Here is a 17,708-nt window from a genome sequence, read left to right as displayed (position 1 = left end):
AGGTAATTGAAAAAATGCTTGGAGGCGCACTAGGTTGTAATAAGTTAAACAGATAAAACATAAGCTAAAAATAGCCAGTAAATTTGAACTTTTTTCCTTGTGTCAGCCAAATGGCCAGATCACAGCACAGTTAGCTACTTCCTATCACGAAACAAGACTTAGTGCTGAACTAGACTTTCTTGCCTTTTCTGTCTACCTTCCAAACTCATAACATCCTGCTTGTGTTAGAGGACAGATCCTTATTATTCTACGACTGGTCTTCCATTAACGAGCACTGGACCATAAGAGCGCTAAGAGGATGGAATCAGGCGTTTTTTGTTCTCTCATCCTCAAGGGATGGTGTGGGTTGTTGCTGCAGGAATAATCCCATGTAGAGACCTAGGATACAGTAGCCTAGAGAGAACGTAAAATGCAATGCATCAGGAGGACAGCACATGTGCTTTCTGCAAGCAGGGATGTAAGTGACCTGAAACCCCTTCTGTAGCACTGCTCTTCAAGGTAGGCTAAATACCCCTGCAACTGTTTTGAGCAGCAATTCATGGCTACTTATTCCAGTCACTCCTGAATGGTGCCATTTAAGTTAGTCACTTCACATCAGTGGACAAAGGCAGTGGTTCCAATGAGGCACAGATAGAATGACATACTGGTTACTAATGTTTGGGGCATAATGGTGAAATAAATATATGGATTAAAGCAAATGTCTTCCCAATTAATAACCCCTTGTTTTACTCTTGTTTTCTGTTTTACTCTTGTTTTCCTCTCAGAGCAGAAAACATGTTTAATTGTGCTTACTTTCTGAGCATGTAGGGGAAATAACACCTTGTAGCACAACTTAAAATGCTTGTGTATTACAAAAAGGTAATACAACATTTTACAACCCTTGTATTAAGCTGCAACTTTTTTACTATGGCTGTAAATGAAAAAAATATTTGTTAAGTCAGAATACTGGGTTTAAACAATTTAAAAAGATAATATTAAAAAAAAAAAACTGGATTGTGAAATTTACTGTAACAGACAAGTAAGTGGTGACTGTTATTTCTGCTCTGTGTTTTTGTCAAAAGTCTGCATTACTAAACTCTGTTGTTGATGACAGTGTTAGACATTACACCTTATAACAACTCTAGTCACAAGAATTAGCCTTACCAGTGCAGTAGGAAAGAAAATAATTGCAACAATGAGATGATGCAGCACCATCAAACGCTCGCTCTTAAAGAAGCTCCATATCATGCTGAAAGTGTGTCTCTTCAGCTTTGGAGTGCCTTGTTCTTGGCACTCTTTGCAGCAGTGGTAGTAGTACATGACACAGATATCATACACCATATAAGGGATTGCAAGGAACAGGTATGCCGGAACAAGCCAGTGTCTGGAAAACAGAAAAGAAACCTCTTGATGGGCTACTTATCTTACTGAGACATTTGCAGGTCTTTTTTTTAGAAAATGATTAAACTAACTGTTTTCCCACAAACATATGTCAACATCCCATCTAATTACCTGGAATGCAGTGTGTCCTTGTTAGTTGTTCTTTGTTAACTATTTATATACATATATACCATACCTCACCTAAGCTATTAACAGTTATTATACAATGACTTCTATTAGTATTAAAAAACATGTACGCTGATTAGTCAGCCCTACGCATCATGCCCATTGTAAACAGAGTATACCAATAGAAAAAAAGTCTGGATGCTGAAGAACTGTTCTGCAGCTGGACTTTTCCATTAATATACACTATAGAGGGCAGATTAAATACAAGAAAAATCAGGTACATTTTGCAAAACTAAAAAAAGAAAAAAAAGAGAAACACACCTGATTTTCCGTGTATTTCTGTCCTGTCTCGATCCAGATTTTTGGAGAATGTCTACATTTTTGCCTCATACGTCTCAATAATACCACAAACCATTAAGATGGAAATATTTCTTGGTTGTTTTTTATGTGCGATAACATAAATGCTATGCTTTGCTATGCTGAAAAACAGTCTTTGGTACAAGATTAACATTTAGAGGAAAAAAAAAAAGACTAACATTTAAAGAATGTAGTAAAAGTCTTCTTAGTAAAAAATGTTTTTCGGTAATTACTTTTTAAATCAGTCTTGCAAAAAAAAAAAAAAAAAAGCAACGGAGATTGCTTCTGTTGCAAAGCACTGATGTAATGTGCAAAAGTAGGAATGTTAAGCCCCATACACATGTGCAGTACATAAGAAAACTAGTAAGAACACAGAAACAACACAGAGGAACACTACAACACCATTATACAAAGATATTACATAAGAAAGATAAGCAATTTCTTTCTTAAATAATATCACTGCGTTATAATAGCAATAACCCACTCCTGGATGTGGGTAATGCTGGATTTACCCATGGTTGTCTTTGTTTGATAACTTGGGCATTGCCCTCTTGATCAAACCACACCAAACATGGGTAAATCCAGCACTGCCCACACCCAGTTGTGGGTTATTGCTTAATTACCTTGTTTATAATGTTTAAATTACTACAACTAACTATTGTGCGAGTTCAACCATAGCTCTACACAATTAATAAAACACAGTATATAACCTGTCCTATTTATTAACCCTTGAAAAATGACAGTCTGTCTTTCCAGGTAAGTTTTTAAATAGATATTAGACTAGATAAATTATAGGCCTTTTTGTCTAGAATCAAGTTTACTTGGCTGGAAATGGAATTTTATTTCAACAGCTCACTAGTTAAGATACATGACTTTTGTTGTCAACATGGTCCTCTGAAATTAGTAAGAGTTTGATAATCCAGAATCACAATTTTGCAAATCTGTGTTTAAAAAGATAGACGTTTTTAAAAAAAATCTGAACTATTTATTAGATGTAATTTAAAACTGTCTAAGTCTGCATTAGCTTCTAGCTAGAGAAGCTTCAAAGGACAGTCTACCCCATTTCCAAGTACTACTGCAATCAAGACAGAAAGGCAGAGAAAGAAAGAAAGAGATAGAGAATAATCAGTCTTTACTTTGTGGCACAAGGTAATAAGTCCTTGAATCCCTATTGTGCTACACAGTGCCCAGAATTCATAAAAGAAATGTATCCCACTATTGCAAGTACAATAATGTAATGTATAAGAAAATGTACACCTTATTTTGCCAGCAGGAATGTCATATCATAGCAGAATGTTATGAAGCGTTCCACTGTGCTATGCTAACTTCAACTCGTGTCATAAAAACGTGGAGTAGTTCTTGGGTCAGATACATGAAGTATCTAGTTGAAAGATGAGATCTGGACCCCGTAACATTTGTCAAGCCCATCAACCCAAATGCGAAAGTTGCCACATCAGAGGAATTGCTCTTTTCTTTAAGGAGTGATCAGGAGCGACAACAGCTCACCCAGGGTTGCAGGGAATGTACACATGCATAGCGAGTGTGGAAGGTAAAACTTTCACAGGGAAACATTTTAATTTTTGCCTTACACATTACATACAGTATCATTTTGTTAAGTTGGATACACTGAAATGGCACTGGATGTATGATTCCACGACTGTCTGACCATAATGCTGTATGCTGTAATATTATGATGGCATGAAGCCAACATTTCTGACCTCATCTGCAGCTATACAGTGCAGCTTCTTCCCTGCATACAGCATACTGCTCTTATAAGATTAAATAAAGATGGACATAGTAGTGTGAGTCTACACTCACTGCCTCTGTATCTGTTTGTCCTGCTTCCTATGCAGTCTACATATGCATTTATGCAAAAAAAAGAAGTTATGTACTTACCATAATGTTCCATGTGAGTTGTTCATCTCACCTTCATTCTTGCACATGGGTTCGGAGCCGATGGAGTCGGCCGCTTTTCACAAGCTCAAGATCTTAGAGTAGATCGAAGCCAAGTCCATATCCCATGATGCTCTATGTCTCACCTCAGTGTGTTCTGGAAAGCTCCTTGGGACTTCCAGAACCACATTTTTCCACCTTTTTGCCCTCTGGGGTATGGTCTAGTAGGGGTGGAAAAACAGACTCCTACGGAAGATAGAGTCTTTCCATCTTGCTCACACTTAGTGAGGGTCTCCTTGACTTTGGGCCTGAAAAAGGACGAGCCATCAAATGGGGTATTAAAGAAAGAAGACTTGAAGGCTTCTGCAAAGGAGCATAAGCACATCCAGGAATGTCTCCAAAGAGCTATTGCTGAACCCGCTGCCTGACTCGAACCATTGGCTGCATAAGAAATGAGACGCATGGACGAGTTAACTATGGAATTAAGGGTATTAAGCAGGGCTGTCACATTCTCAGAGACACCTCCATCTGTACTACCCTGCAGAGTATCTGCAAGCTCTTTTAGGAGATCTCTTTGAAGATGGGTAAAATGAGTGAAGCAGCTGAGCGATCGCATAGCAAAAGCTGCAGAACTAAAGATGCGTTTCCCATACTTGTCCATAGTCCTGGAATCTCTATTAGGAGGATGGACAGTAGAAGAGTTTTCAGACATCTCTTTCTTGGTGGTTGCCACCACTACCATGGCATCAACCGGCACTCCCTTGGTGAGGAACATTTTATCTTGGTGGGACATAATAAATTTTTTGGACCTCCGAGGGACAGGTTCCATAGTATCCGGAGACTCCCATGCCCTTCGAGCAACCAATTTCATTAGTTCGAAGGGCGGAGTCACCCAGGAGGTGAAAGGTTGAGACCCAAAGGCCTTCAGGAGCACTGACATCCTCAGTATGGCTAATGGACTGCCAGTCACCCCCCTGCTTAAGGACTTCAAGGATATTAGCAAAGGCGATATCCTCCGAGGGGGACCGTGGGGACCCTTCTAACTCCTCTAAATCGGTGTCTGATGTAAGAAACTCCTGCGGGAGTCCAAATGCCTCCTCTTGCAAAGTTTCTTCCTGGGAACCTCATCAGTGGGGGCTTCTGGTGAGGTCTCAGTAGAACATGTGTCACCCAATGGGGTTACCTGACGCTCTGGGTCTCGATGCTTTACAGGGACCTGCGATGTAGAGGCAGAAAGCGGCACTTTAGGGGAGGAGGAGAAGGGCCCTGATGACGTGCGAGTCTTGGAAGACATAACCCTCCTCATAGCATCGAAGGATCCAATGCTCCAACCCAAAGAAGCCGCCGGTTCTGAAGAAGACGGCAGCCTCCCCAGCACCGAAACAGTGGGCTCCGACCCAGAGGAAGGAGCCAAGCTCATCCACGCTGAAGCTCCGAGAGGAAGTGTCGGAAGCGACGCATCGGTTCGACTCCCCCCCGGAGCCGACTAGAGAGTGCCTGCTCCCAGACTCCTCGAACATCACCGAAGTAGTCCGGGTTGAAGGAGCCAATAGCACTGGTACAGGCCTCAACTCCAAATGATCCACAATCATCAGATCCCCCTCCCCCAGCTCCATAGGCCCTGCTCAGCTTGGAGGAGGAGTAGTCACAGTAGGTACAATGGCCTTCGGCTCCGAAACCGGTTGGGTTGAAGCCGATGATAATTTGGCCAGTGCCGGGTTCTCAAGAAGCCTCTGCACCACTCGGTCCACATCCACATTGGAGAGGGTTCTCGAAGAATGAGTCACAGGTACCAAAGAAGCCACCTATTGCAGAATGGGTGACCTCAAGGTTTCGGAGACCAGCTCCAATACCGGGGACCGGCTCCAAAACACTGGCTCGGTGCACGGCTCCGAAGACAGCAAAGCCAGCGACCGCACCTTAACAGCAATACTCAAAGCTGATGACTTGGGCTCCGGCAAAGCTTTAGAGGACTTTGACCCCTTCGACGACTTGGAAGCCTGGTCAGCCTTGTCCAAAGACTCCTGAAATTCTGGTTTCAGCAAACCTCTGTCCACCAGTTTTCTCCTGCACTCCAGTAACACCCTGCTGCTAAAGGAGTGGCAAATGGAGCAATCCTCCTGGAGATGAACTGGCCCCAAACAATAAACACAATTAACATGCAAGTCAGTAATCAACATTTTCTGCCTGCACTTAGGACATTTTTTAAAGCCTGACTTTTGTTTTTCCCTCTGATCAGCCATATTAACAAAACTATGCATCAATCAAAGGCAATCCATAAAAATTATTTAAACCATACTAAGGGTAACAGCTATAAACACAGCACACACACAGCAAACTCTATAGTATCTAAAGAACTCGCAATCTATATAGATAAACCTCTAATACCTCTAACACTAACTATAATTAGCTAACTTTTAAGGTATCAAATATGAAAAACCAATGATAGGGAAACACGCAGTACAATAACAACTAAAGCACAGCCAAAGGGCCTAAGAGCAGCCGCTCTTAAAAGGATGAAAATTTTGTCAGCAAGAAAGGCACGGATAAAACCTGAACTAAAACTAAGGCTAACTAGCCCAACAACACACTCTAGCTAGAGAAAAAAAGGCAAAATCTTTACTATAAAGATAATAAAAACAAGAATACTGGCCCGAGCTCTCTATCGACCTCCTATCTGTTGCAGCGGCAAACCAGATCTGAGGTGAGACAGAGAGCATCATGGGATAGGGACTTGGCCTCGAGCTACTCTAAGATCTTGAGCTTGTGAAAAGTGGCCGACTCAGAGCTGATGGATCGGCTCCGAACCCATGTGTAAGAATGAACGTCAAGATTGAACAACTTCACATCATACATTCCACTTAAAATAAAACTTGGAATTTAGAACAAAAAGAAAAATTTGGTGGCTTAAGCATTATAAACTCAGTTCAGTTTTGCTACAGGCAAAGTCATTACCAAAAGTTTTAATTGTAAAAGGAAAGCACTTTCATCCTATTAGTAAAAAGGACTTCTACAGAACGGATACATTTATAAAAAGACGCAGTATTTAAAGTATTCCACACAGTCATGTGACCTCGTGTTACCACTAGGAAACCAGACTCTCATCTTGTTAAAATTCTTATACTGAAAAGCCTCATTATATAAAAATCAAAAAAAAAAAAAAACTAACAAACACCACCACTCACTGTAACTGTCCCTACTCCAGGTCACTAATCAAGGAGCTTCAATCCTCACCACTGATACTGGTGAGGAACGGCCACTAGGACTAAAAATGGAATCACACAGTATTTTTTAATGTAGCTCTCTGCACCAAGCACAACTGTTCCTTAAAAGCACATAGAGAGCACACTCCAGACCTGGGGGTGGACTCTATGCCTTTCTCCATGCCCCAAACAAGACTCCACACTGACCACTTTAGGGCTCTGTGTCCCTGTTACAAGTAGCTCACACACACGTGTAAGATTGTGTGAGGTATCTGTGAGAGATCTTTACTGTCAGGTTCAAAAAAAGAAAGTGTTGCTGTGAGAGATCTGGAATATCTCTCATTAATATCTAAAAAAAGATAATTTCAGTTCTGGTTATAGAATGACATCACATCTGGTCACCTGACTCTGGAACAATACACACCCAGAGCTTTGCTATGATCTGTTTCAGCATCTGAAAGCGATAAAACACCTTTAAGAACTTCCACCCTTCTAGGGTAGCATTAGTTCACCCCTAAAGACAATACAGTAAGACTCCTATTCCTGGTTTTCCCAGAAATTTTTGTATCTGGCTGTAATCAGACCTGTAAGATAAAATCTTTATGGCCTAAACCAAGCCATTTAATTTTCAACTCATTTCTCAAAATTAGTTGGACTGAGACTAACCTCTTCCCTTCCAGAATTCAATGTTAAAATATATACTTTTAATCAATTATAATAACACTGTCTGACATACATGTATATATTTTTTCTGTCCAGCAGGACCCACTGTTGATACATTTTTAACACAAGCAACTTTACAAAATAAGAAGTTATGTACCTACCGTAACGTTCCATGTTAGTTGTCTTCTCTCGCCTTCTTTCTTGCTGGATGGGTTCGGAACCGATCCTCGTCCTCGACTCGGCACTTGCTAAGCTCGAGAGCTAATTTTACCAGCTCGAGGCAACCCTATATCCCATGATGCAAGGCGGAGACTACCCAGATCTCGTTTGGTAGCTAAGGAAATTAGGAATATATTCTTCCAACTGTAAAGGAGGAAGAAAAGTAACAATACTAAAAATGACAATCATAATCATCATAATCCTCTAAAAAGGATCAACCTAATCCAGTGACACTAGAAGCTGATTAGCTAGAAAAAGGGATAAAGCCTCTTAATAGAAGAGGCATAATCTTCTCGGTCTGACCAGGCTAGGGGGATGGAGGGCGGGACGCAAGAAAGAAGGAGAGAGAAGACAACTAACATGGAACGTTATGGTAGGTACATAACTTCTTAATGTTAAGTTGTCAATCTCGCCTTCATTCTTGCTGGATGGGACCGCGTCCCTAGCACCTCTATCCTGGGTGGCTCAATGGAACAGACTCTTGAGAACAGTGGAACCAAAATTCGCTCTGTCTCTGGAGGCCAAGTATAATTTGTAATGTGAAACAAAGGTATGAGGAGAGGCCCATGTGGCTGCTGCACAAACAGTGTCTATTGGAAGTCTAGCCTGAAAAGCTGTAGATGTAGCTAGAGCTCTGGTAGAATGGGCTTTTGGCCTAGAAATCAACTCTTTGCCTCTGAGCTGATAAATGTAAGTAATCACAGAAGACAGCCATCTAGATAAAGTCACCTAGGAAACTGGAAGGCCTTTCCTGTTCTCTGCACAGGATAGAAACAGTTGATCAGATTTCCTAAAATGTTTAGTTTTGTCTAGATAATATCTGAGCTGGCGGTGAACATCAAGACAATGTAATTTTTGTTCCGCTCTATCAGAATAATTTGGGAAAAACACTGGAAGATCAATGGATTGATTTAGGTTCGTCTGCGATGCCACTTTGGGTAAGAAAGACGGATTAGTCCTTAGAGATACCCTGTCTTTGTGGAAAATTAAGTAGGGAGGACGAATGCAGAGAGCATGAAGTTCAGATACTCTCCTGGCAGAAGTAATGGCGATTAGAAAGAGTGTCTTCCAAGAAAGAAATTTCAATTAACAGGCAGACGCGGGTTCGAAAGGGGGGAGAATCAAGGATGTTAAAATTAAATTTAGATCCCACTGTGGTGGGGGGTCTCTAATCGGAGGTTTAAGTAAAAAGATACCTCGAAGGAATGCCTTGCAAAGTTTATGTGACATAATGTTGTGGTCCAAAAGGCCTATATGAAAATTCGAAATGGCTGCCAGCTGAACTTTTACTGTGGAGGAAGAGGATCCTGAATGAAAAATCTCAGCTAGGAAGTCCAAGACCGAATGAATCGGAGCAGTATAGGGGTCTATGTTCCTAGCTTTTGCCCAAAAGGAGAAACGTTGCCATTTACTAGTGTAAATCCTTCTGGTAGAAGATTTTAGGGAAGCTACTATGATATCCCGGACGGGATTAGAAATCATAGGAAGCCTGGCTAAGGATGGAAGTGGAGCAAACAAGCAGTGAGGTTGCGAGAAGGTATGGATTGGTGCAGCTGCCCCGACTGGTGGGTCAGAAGATCTGGAACCGGGTCCAGATGCCATGGCTGTACCAAGAGATAACGATGTAGGAACGGAAACCATATCTGTCGAGGCCAATAAGGGGCAATGAGAATCAACTTGGCTCTCAAGGAGGTTGCTTTCTGAATTACTTGAGGTATCAGCGGAAAGGGGGGAAAGGCATAAAGAAGTACCTGGGGCCAATCTTGGGTAAGAGCGTCTCTGGGGGGATGGCCTGGAAGGGGGAAGAGAGAGAAGATGTCTGGGCATTTGCTGTTTTGAGGTGTAGCAAAAAGGTCGCAGCAAGGAAGGCCCCACTCCTGAAAAATCTCTTCCGTCACTGATTGTTTGAGAGACCACTCGTGAGGCATGAGAATAGCTCTGCTCAACCTGTCCGCTATGATGTTGGATTTCCCGGGGATATACGTTGCTATCATAAACCGCTGAGAAGAGATTGCCCATTGCCAAAGTCTGAGAGCCTCTCGACACAGTGGATAGGACTTGGTTCCGCCCTGTTTGTTGATATACCACACTACGGACATATTGTCCGTTTGGACTGCAATAGTTCCCAGGGGAAGAGAGTCGTTGAGGGCTTGCAACGTTAAAAGCACTGCTCTCATCTCTAGGACATTTATGTGCGGATGGTATTCGTAAGGTTGCCAAGTGCCATGGACCATCCTGCCCTGATAATGCCCCCCCCCCACCCAATCAGGGAGGCGTCCGATGTAACCGTGTTGACCGGGGCAGGAGGAACAAAGGGTCTGCCCTGATGGACGACATCCACGCCTTTTGCAAGTTGGAGTGATTATGATCCTGTGACGCATGGGTAGTTGTTGAAAGGACCATTGGGCGAATAGCATCCATTGTAGAAGACGCATGTAAAAACGGGCGAAGGGAAGAAGTGTTATGGCGGCCGCCATAAGACCCAATACTTTCAGAGCAAATCTGGCCTGAATTTTGTAGCTGAGAAGAATCACCTGGACGTGACTTTGAATGTCCAAGATCCTTTGGTCTGTTAACTTTGCTGAAAGTTGTACGGTGTCCAATTTTGCACCTATAAAAGTAATAGATTGACAAGGCGACAAGGCAGATTTTTCAAAATTTATAGAAATCCCTAGCCCTCTGCAAATGTGAATGGTGTAATCTCTGGCCTGGAGAAGTTGATGCCTGGTGGTGGCAGTGAGGAGCCAGTCGTCTAGATATGGAAACACCTGGAATCCTTGACGTCTCAGGTGAGCCGTAACCGCTGCCATACATTTGGTGAACACTCTGGGGGCTGTAGTGAGTCCAAAGGGCAGGACCCTGAATTGGAAGTGACTGGTCCCTAGCCGAAAGCGGAGAAATCTTCTGGAGCGCCTGTGAATTTTTATGTGATAGTACGCATCCTGAAGATCTACCGAGCACATCCAATTGTCCTTGCCCAGAAAGAGTAGAATGGACTGAAGCGTGACCATCCGGAATCTTGTTTTCTTTACAAACTTGTTTAGTTTGCTCAGATCTAATATTGGTCTCCAGTCCCCTGTCTTTTTTGGAACTAAAAAGAACCTTGAGTAGATTCTGGATCCTATTTGGTCTGCTGGGACTGGCTGGATGGCTCTTTTTGCTAGCAGTCTTGATATCTCTGGTACTGCTAGTTCCCTTAGACCGGGTGGAACGTCTGGAAGGGTTCCCTTTTGTTGAATTGGGGTTTGAATAAAGGGAATTTTGTAACCCTCGGATATAATCGACTGTACCCATTTGTCTTGAGAAAGGGAAAGCCAGGCTATTGGGTACAGCGATAATCTTCCCCCGACTGCCTCCGAAGGTGGACAATCGGGCAACATCTCAGGGATGCTGGAAGGGTTTGTCAGAAAGAGGCTCTCTGATACCCTGATTCTGCGGACCCCCTCTGCCTCTAGGGTGGCGTCTGTTGTTGTTACCCTCTCTGCCTCTGGGGGTAAACTGATCTCGTGAGTCAGGCGTGACTCCTTGAGATTTGCGGAACCACATTTTCCCTCCCTTCTGACCTTTTGGGTAAGGTCTTGAAGGGGTGGAGAAACGGACTCCTACGGCAGAAAGAGTCTTCCCATCTTTTTCGCCTCTAGTCAAAGTGTCTTTCACTTGGGGTCCGAACAAGGTCGAACCATCAAAAGGGGAGTTTGTGAAGAACACCTTGAAGGGGTCTGCAAAATTACAAAGCCGCATCCAGGACTAACGCCTTAAAGCCACTCCTGTGCCTGCGGCCCTACTCGCTCCATCGGCTGCATAAGAAATGAGCCGCATGGAGGAGTTAACGATGGAGTTAAGGATTCCTAGCTGTGAGCTAATCTTATCCTGAGACCCAGCAGCTGACGGATCCTGTAAAACTTCTCCCAACTCTTTAAGAACATCTCTTTGAAGGTGGGTGAAGTGACACAAGTAGTTCAGCGATCGCATGGCAAAGGTCGCTGAAGAAAAAATCCGCTTGCCGTACCTGTCCATAGTCCTAGAATCCTTGTTAGGAGGATGGACAGGTACTGAAGGATCAGCTAGTTCCTTCTTGGTGGCTGCAGCCACCACCATGGCATCAACCGGGACACCTTCTGTCAAATACTGCCTATCTGGTGGGGCCGTAATAAATTTAGAAGGCCTCCTAGGAATAGGTTCCACTGAATCCGGGGCCATCCACGCCTTCTGAGCCACTACATCCATAAGAGGGTCGAAAGGCAGAGACACCCAGGAGGTGGAGGGTCGAGATCCGAACGCCTCCAGGTATACTGACTCGTCCTCGGAAGGATTAAGGGAGGGCCAGTTCCCCTCTGCTTAAGGAGTTCAAGGATGTCTGAGAAAGAGACATCCTCAGAGAAGGACCTTGGGGATCCCACCGACTCATCCAAGTCAGTATCAGATGTAATAGACTCGGGGGAGTCTAGATGTTTCCTCTTACATGTCCTCTTACGCGGAGGTTCACCTGACGGATCAGGAGAATCCTCGGAAGAGGAGGATATTCCCAATGGGGAAACCTGAGGCGTTGGATCTCTGAGTCCGGGAGCAAGAGAGTGGGAAGAGACGTCAGCAGGCACTGTAGTGGGAGGAGCTGATGGAACTGACCGTTGACTACGCCCAGGGGCTAGTACACTCCTCATCACCTCGAAGGCTCCCCCATCAGAGAGACCAGACGTTTCCCACTCCGAAGAGATAGGAACTCCAGGCCTCACCGAGAGGGAAGGCTCCAAGGCAGATGTCGGGGCTGAGCTCACCGCCAAGCCCGAGAGGGAGAACGGGTCGGACAAGGGTCCGATGCCACTCGCCCCCTCGGAGCCGACGAGAGAGACCAGACGCCCGGATCCCTCCAATGAAGGCCTCAAGGAGGAAATCGGAGCAGAGGACGACGGAGCCGAAAGGGGTGGTATCGGCTCCGAAGCTACAACAGTCACGGCTCCGAGGAGCTCCGGCTCCGAGCTCTGTAAGAGAGTCGAAGGAGGAATGTTAGGTGGATGTGAAATAGCTACTGTCTGTTGAGACGGGCTATGGAGCATTTGGGCCAATGCCTGAGACTTTAATAGTCTACTCACCACTCTCTCGAGATCGTGATCAGACAGCCTGGACGACCGAGAAGAACTGCTCCGATGGCTCCGCTCCGAGAGCAAGGGTGATCTCGGAGCCGAACGTATCAATTCCAATGAGGGGGATCGAGATCTCTTTTTAGAGATAGGTGGAGCCGAAGGAGCCGAGGATACGTTGGCTCCAGCCGGAGCTGACACTGAGTGTCCAGATCTGGCAGTATCGGCGCCGGATGCAGCCGATACTGTGATTTCTAGCATGGAAGGATCGGCTCCGGCCGGAGCCGATCTCAACACTAAAGAAGTTGAACCAGTAGCCGACGGCTTGGGACTTGCAGCCGAAGGCTTAACAAGTTTCGAGGGCTTCCCCGGAGCCGACTTAGTCGGGGAGCTCTCAGGCTTTAATAAGCCCCTCAATATTAACTTATTTCTGCGCTCCTGCAGGACTCTTGGGCTGAAGGCATGACAGAAAGCACAAGAGTCCTGCAGGTGCAGAGGCCTCAGGCAGTAAACACAAGAAGTGTGACCGTCTGTCAGAGACATCTTCTGACAGCACGAGTCACACTTCTTGAAGCCTGAGACCTTTGTGTCCTTTGACATAGCTGTGTCGAGGGAACACAAGTTGACAGGAAAAAACACAAACACACACACACACAAATAACACCCAATCCAAAAATCTAAACTTAACAGGGATACAACACTCAAACAGACACAAAAATCCCTGACAGGAAAAAATTTTAGGAAAGGGAAAGGCCTAAGGCCTAACCTAGGGAAGGGGATAAATAACCCGAAAAAAAGGGAACACTAATGGGAATAGGGTTAAAATAAAAGTTAAAGTTCACAAAACTACTAAGGTTATGAAAAATAAAAGGGATGAGACTAAAAGTCTTATTATAAGAAAAACTTACCTAGAGCTGGTAAAAGAGGCACCTCATTAGCGAAGCGGCAAACGAGATCTGGGTAGTCTCCTCCTTGCATCATGGGATATAGGGTTGCCTTGAGCTGGTAAAATTAGCTCTCGAGCTTAGCAAGTGCCGTGTCGGAGCCGAGGATCGGCTCCGAACCCATCCAGCAAGAATGAAGGCGAGATTGACAACTTAACATAAGAAGTTATGTGCTCACCATAACGTTCCATGTTTGTTGTCCATATCGCCTTCATTCTTTGCTGGTTGGGTTCGGAATGAGAATCGGTTCAAACTCGGCCTATACTAAAGCTCGACAGCTTCCACTGTGTCGAGGCAATACCCTATCTCATCATGCTTAGGGAGATTACCCAGATCTTGTTTGCAAATACTGAACAGAGTAACAGTTATACGCATATAATAGTACATAGATAAACATGTGACCCCTAGGACTAAGAAGGAAATCAGAGAACATGAATTCCAAATCCAATAAAGACCTCTTGATCCTCCAGGAGCGAAGATTGGGGGAAGGAGGGTGGGACGCAAGAATGAAGTCGAGATGGACAACAAACATGGAACGTTATGGTGAGTACATAACTTCTTTATGTTATTTTGTCCTATCTAGCCTTTATTCTTTGCTGGTTGGGACAGTGTCCCCAGAAATTTCTTTCTTGGGTGGCTATAGGGAACAAACTCTTCAGAACAGTGGATCCAAAGGAAGCTCTGTTCCGGGAGGCCAAGTCTACTTTGTAATGAGTGATAAAGATATGACGTTTTACTCACGTCGCTGCAGCACAAATTGAATCCATAGGTAGCCTAGCCTGAAAAGCAGATGAGGTTGCAATGGCTCTTGTTGAACAACCTTTTATTTTTCTAGGCAGTTGTGTGTTTTGGGAAGTATATGAATAAATAATGGCATCAGTAAGCCACTTTGACAGAGTGACTTTTGATATTGGGGTGCCCTTCTTTTTATCTGAAAAGGATATGAACAGTTGGTCAGATTTTCTGAATTATTTCGTCCTGTCCAGGCTGAAACGCTATTGCCTGTGTACATCCAATTGGTGTAATTTATACTCTGCCTTGTTGCCATAGTTTGGGAAGAAAGCAGGTAGATCAATAGATTGATTCAAGTTTGTCTTGGAGCAAACTTTGGGAAGGAATGATGGATTAGTTCTCAGGGAAACTCTGTCTTTATGGAAAACCAAGTGGAAGGACATACAGACAATGTTTGGAGTTTTGATACCTGCCTAGCTGATGTGATGCCCACCAAAAAGACTGTTTTCCACGTTAAGAACTTCAGATGACAAAATGAAGCCAGTTCATATGGTGGCAGAATTAGAGTGGACAATACCAAAATGAGGTCCCAAGGAGCTGGTGGTTCTTTTACTTGGGCCATAGCAAAAAGGTACCTCTCAAAAAGGTCTTGGACAGTCTATGAGACATAAATTTGAATCCCATTTCTCCAATATGGTAGTTTGATATAGCAGCCAACTGAACTCGTACGGTAGCTGCTGCTGCATCTTCACTGAAAAGTTCTGCCACAAAGTCTAAAATAGAAGTTACAGGGGCCGTGAAAGGTTCAATGTGATTGTTAAGAGCCCAAGAGGAAAACCTTTTCCATTTGCTAGCATAAAGCCTTCTAGTCGTTGTCTTATGGGATGAGATCAGAATATGTTTCACAGTGGGGGATATATTCGAAAGCCTGGCTAGGAGTGGAAGTGGAGTAGCCAAGTTGTCAGTTTGAGGGTTTTCATCGAGAGATGGAGCGTTCCTGATGGATGAGTAAGGAGGTCTGGAACTGGGTCCAGAATCCTCTTGTAAATGGGGCCACAGAAAGGGGAACCAAATTTGATGAGACCAGTATGGGGCAATGAGTATTAACTTGCTTCTCAACGTGTTGGCTTTCTGAAGGACTTTGGGGATCAATGGAAATGGGGGTAAGGCATAAAGTAGACCCAGGGGGCCAATTGTGTACAAGTGCATCCATTGGTGACTCCCCCAGAGGGGGGATCGGGGCAAAGTAGCTGCTGCAGTTGGCATTCATGGATGTGGCAAAAAAGGCTGCAGCAAGGCTGGCCCCACTTGTGAAAAATCTGTTTAGCAATTTCCTGTTTCAGGGACCACTCGTGAGGTATTAGAATAGCTCTGCTGAGTTTGTCTGCTATCACGTTGGATTTCCCTGGGATATGTGTTGCTATTAGAAAGCGTTGGGAAGAGATTGCCCATTGCCATACTCTTTGAGCCTCCCGACATAGGGGGTAAGATCTGGTTCCTCCTTGTTTGTTTATATACCACACAACTGACATATTGTCTGTCTGGATTGCAATCGTTCTTAGTGGAAGGGAGCTGTGAAATTCCTGCAATGCCAACTGCACCGCTCTCATCTCCAGGACAATGATATGCAAGTGGTTCTCGTATTCCTGGAAAACTCCTTGGACAGTCTTCCCCAGATAATGCCCACCCCCATCTGGAAAGCATCCATGGTCACTGTAGCTATTGGTTGTGGAGGAATGAATGCTGTTCCCAGAATCACCTGAATAGAATGAAGCCAGCAGTGTAGGTCCCTCTTGCAGGATTCCATTATGATAATCTTGTGAGACATGGGCAGCTCCTGCATGGATCACTGGGTGAAGAGTAACCACTGGATAACTCTCATGGGTAAGTGTGTGAGAGGTACCAAGGTTATCGCTGCCACCATGGTACCCAAGATCTTTAGAACAACCTTTGTTTGTACTTTCTTCTTTGTCAGTAAGTTTTCTACTTGTTGGCGTAGGATTTGTATTCTGTTGGGAGGAAGTTTGGCTACCATTTTTCTTGTGTTTAAGTCTGCTCCTATAAATACAATATGTTGTGATGGCAACAAGGCAGACTTTTCAAAATGTATTGTGATGCCTAGTTGAGAGCAAAGGTGGATGGTGGTGGCTCTTGCTCTGGTAAGTAGATGCTCGGTGGTGATGCTTAGGAGCCAGTCGTTCAAGTACGGAAACATCCGGAATCCTAGACGCCTCAAGTGAGCCGTGAATACTGCCATGCATTTGGTGAACACTCTGGGGGTTGTAGTGAGACCAAAAGGCAGAGCTCGGAATTGGTAATGACTTGCTCCCAGCCGAAAGCGTAAGTGACTCTGGGATCACCTATCCATCTTTATATGGTAATACGCATCCTGGAGATCTATCGAGCACATCCAGCTGTCTTTCCCCAAAAAGGGGAGTAGTGACTGCAGTGTCACCATCCGGAACTTCGATTTCTTTATGGACTTGTTTAGTCTGCTGAGATCCAAAATGGGCCTCCAGTCCCCTGTCTTTTTTGGAACTAAAAAGAACCTTGAGTAAGTTCTGGATCCAATTTGATCTGCAGGGGCATTTTGGATGACTTTTTTTTCTAGCAACCTTTGAACTTCTAGGGTTGCCTGATTCCTCTGATTGGGTGGAACATCCGGGACTGACTTCTTTTCTAAAGGAGAAGAGGAATAGGGTATACAGTAGCCTCTGGATATGATCACTTGTACCCATTTGTCGTTTGTTATGTTTAGCCAGGTGTTTGAGTACAGTGACAAGCGACCCTCAACTGCCTCCAGAGGTGGACAGACAGGCTTCCTTTCAGGAGCGCTGGAAGGGCCTACCAAGGAATGTATCCCTGTCACCCTGATTTTGTGGACCCAATCTGCCGCGAGGTCGGCATCTTCCATTGCTGTTTCCCCCTCTACCTCTGAGGGAAGAATCACCACGTGCATCCGGAAAGGCTCTCTGGGACTTAGGGAACCACATTTCCCCCCTTCTGGCTTTTGGGGTAAGACCTGCTAGGGAGGGAAAATGGACTCCCATGGCAGAAAGAGTCTTTCCTTCTTGCTCGCACCTGGTCAGAGTCGCTTTCACTTTTAGCCCGAACAAGGACGAGCCATCAAATGG

The 17,708-nt window shown here is 44.4% G+C and overlaps 1 protein-coding gene across 2 annotated transcripts in view; it reads right to left on the bottom strand.

Moving 5' to 3' along the window:
* Positions 1–17,708, bottom strand: part of TLCD3A (TLC domain containing 3A) — a 265,072-nt gene that overhangs the window by 192,596 nt on the left and 54,768 nt on the right. For both annotated transcript variants that reach the window (XM_044055425.1, XM_044055424.1), the window contains one exon: positions 1,144–1,363. In XM_044055425.1, the coding sequence (XP_043911360.1) occupies positions 1,144–1,363 (220 nt within the window). The remainder of the gene's footprint in view (positions 1–1,143; positions 1,364–17,708) is intronic.

This window comes from Protopterus annectens, chromosome 13.part0, assembly GCF_019279795.1.
Source record: "Protopterus annectens isolate FY-2018-M chromosome 13.part0, PAN1.0, whole genome shotgun sequence".
NCBI lineage: Eukaryota > Metazoa > Chordata > Ceratodontiformes > Protopteridae > Protopterus > Protopterus annectens.
This window is presented reverse-complemented; position numbering and strand designations above follow the sequence as displayed.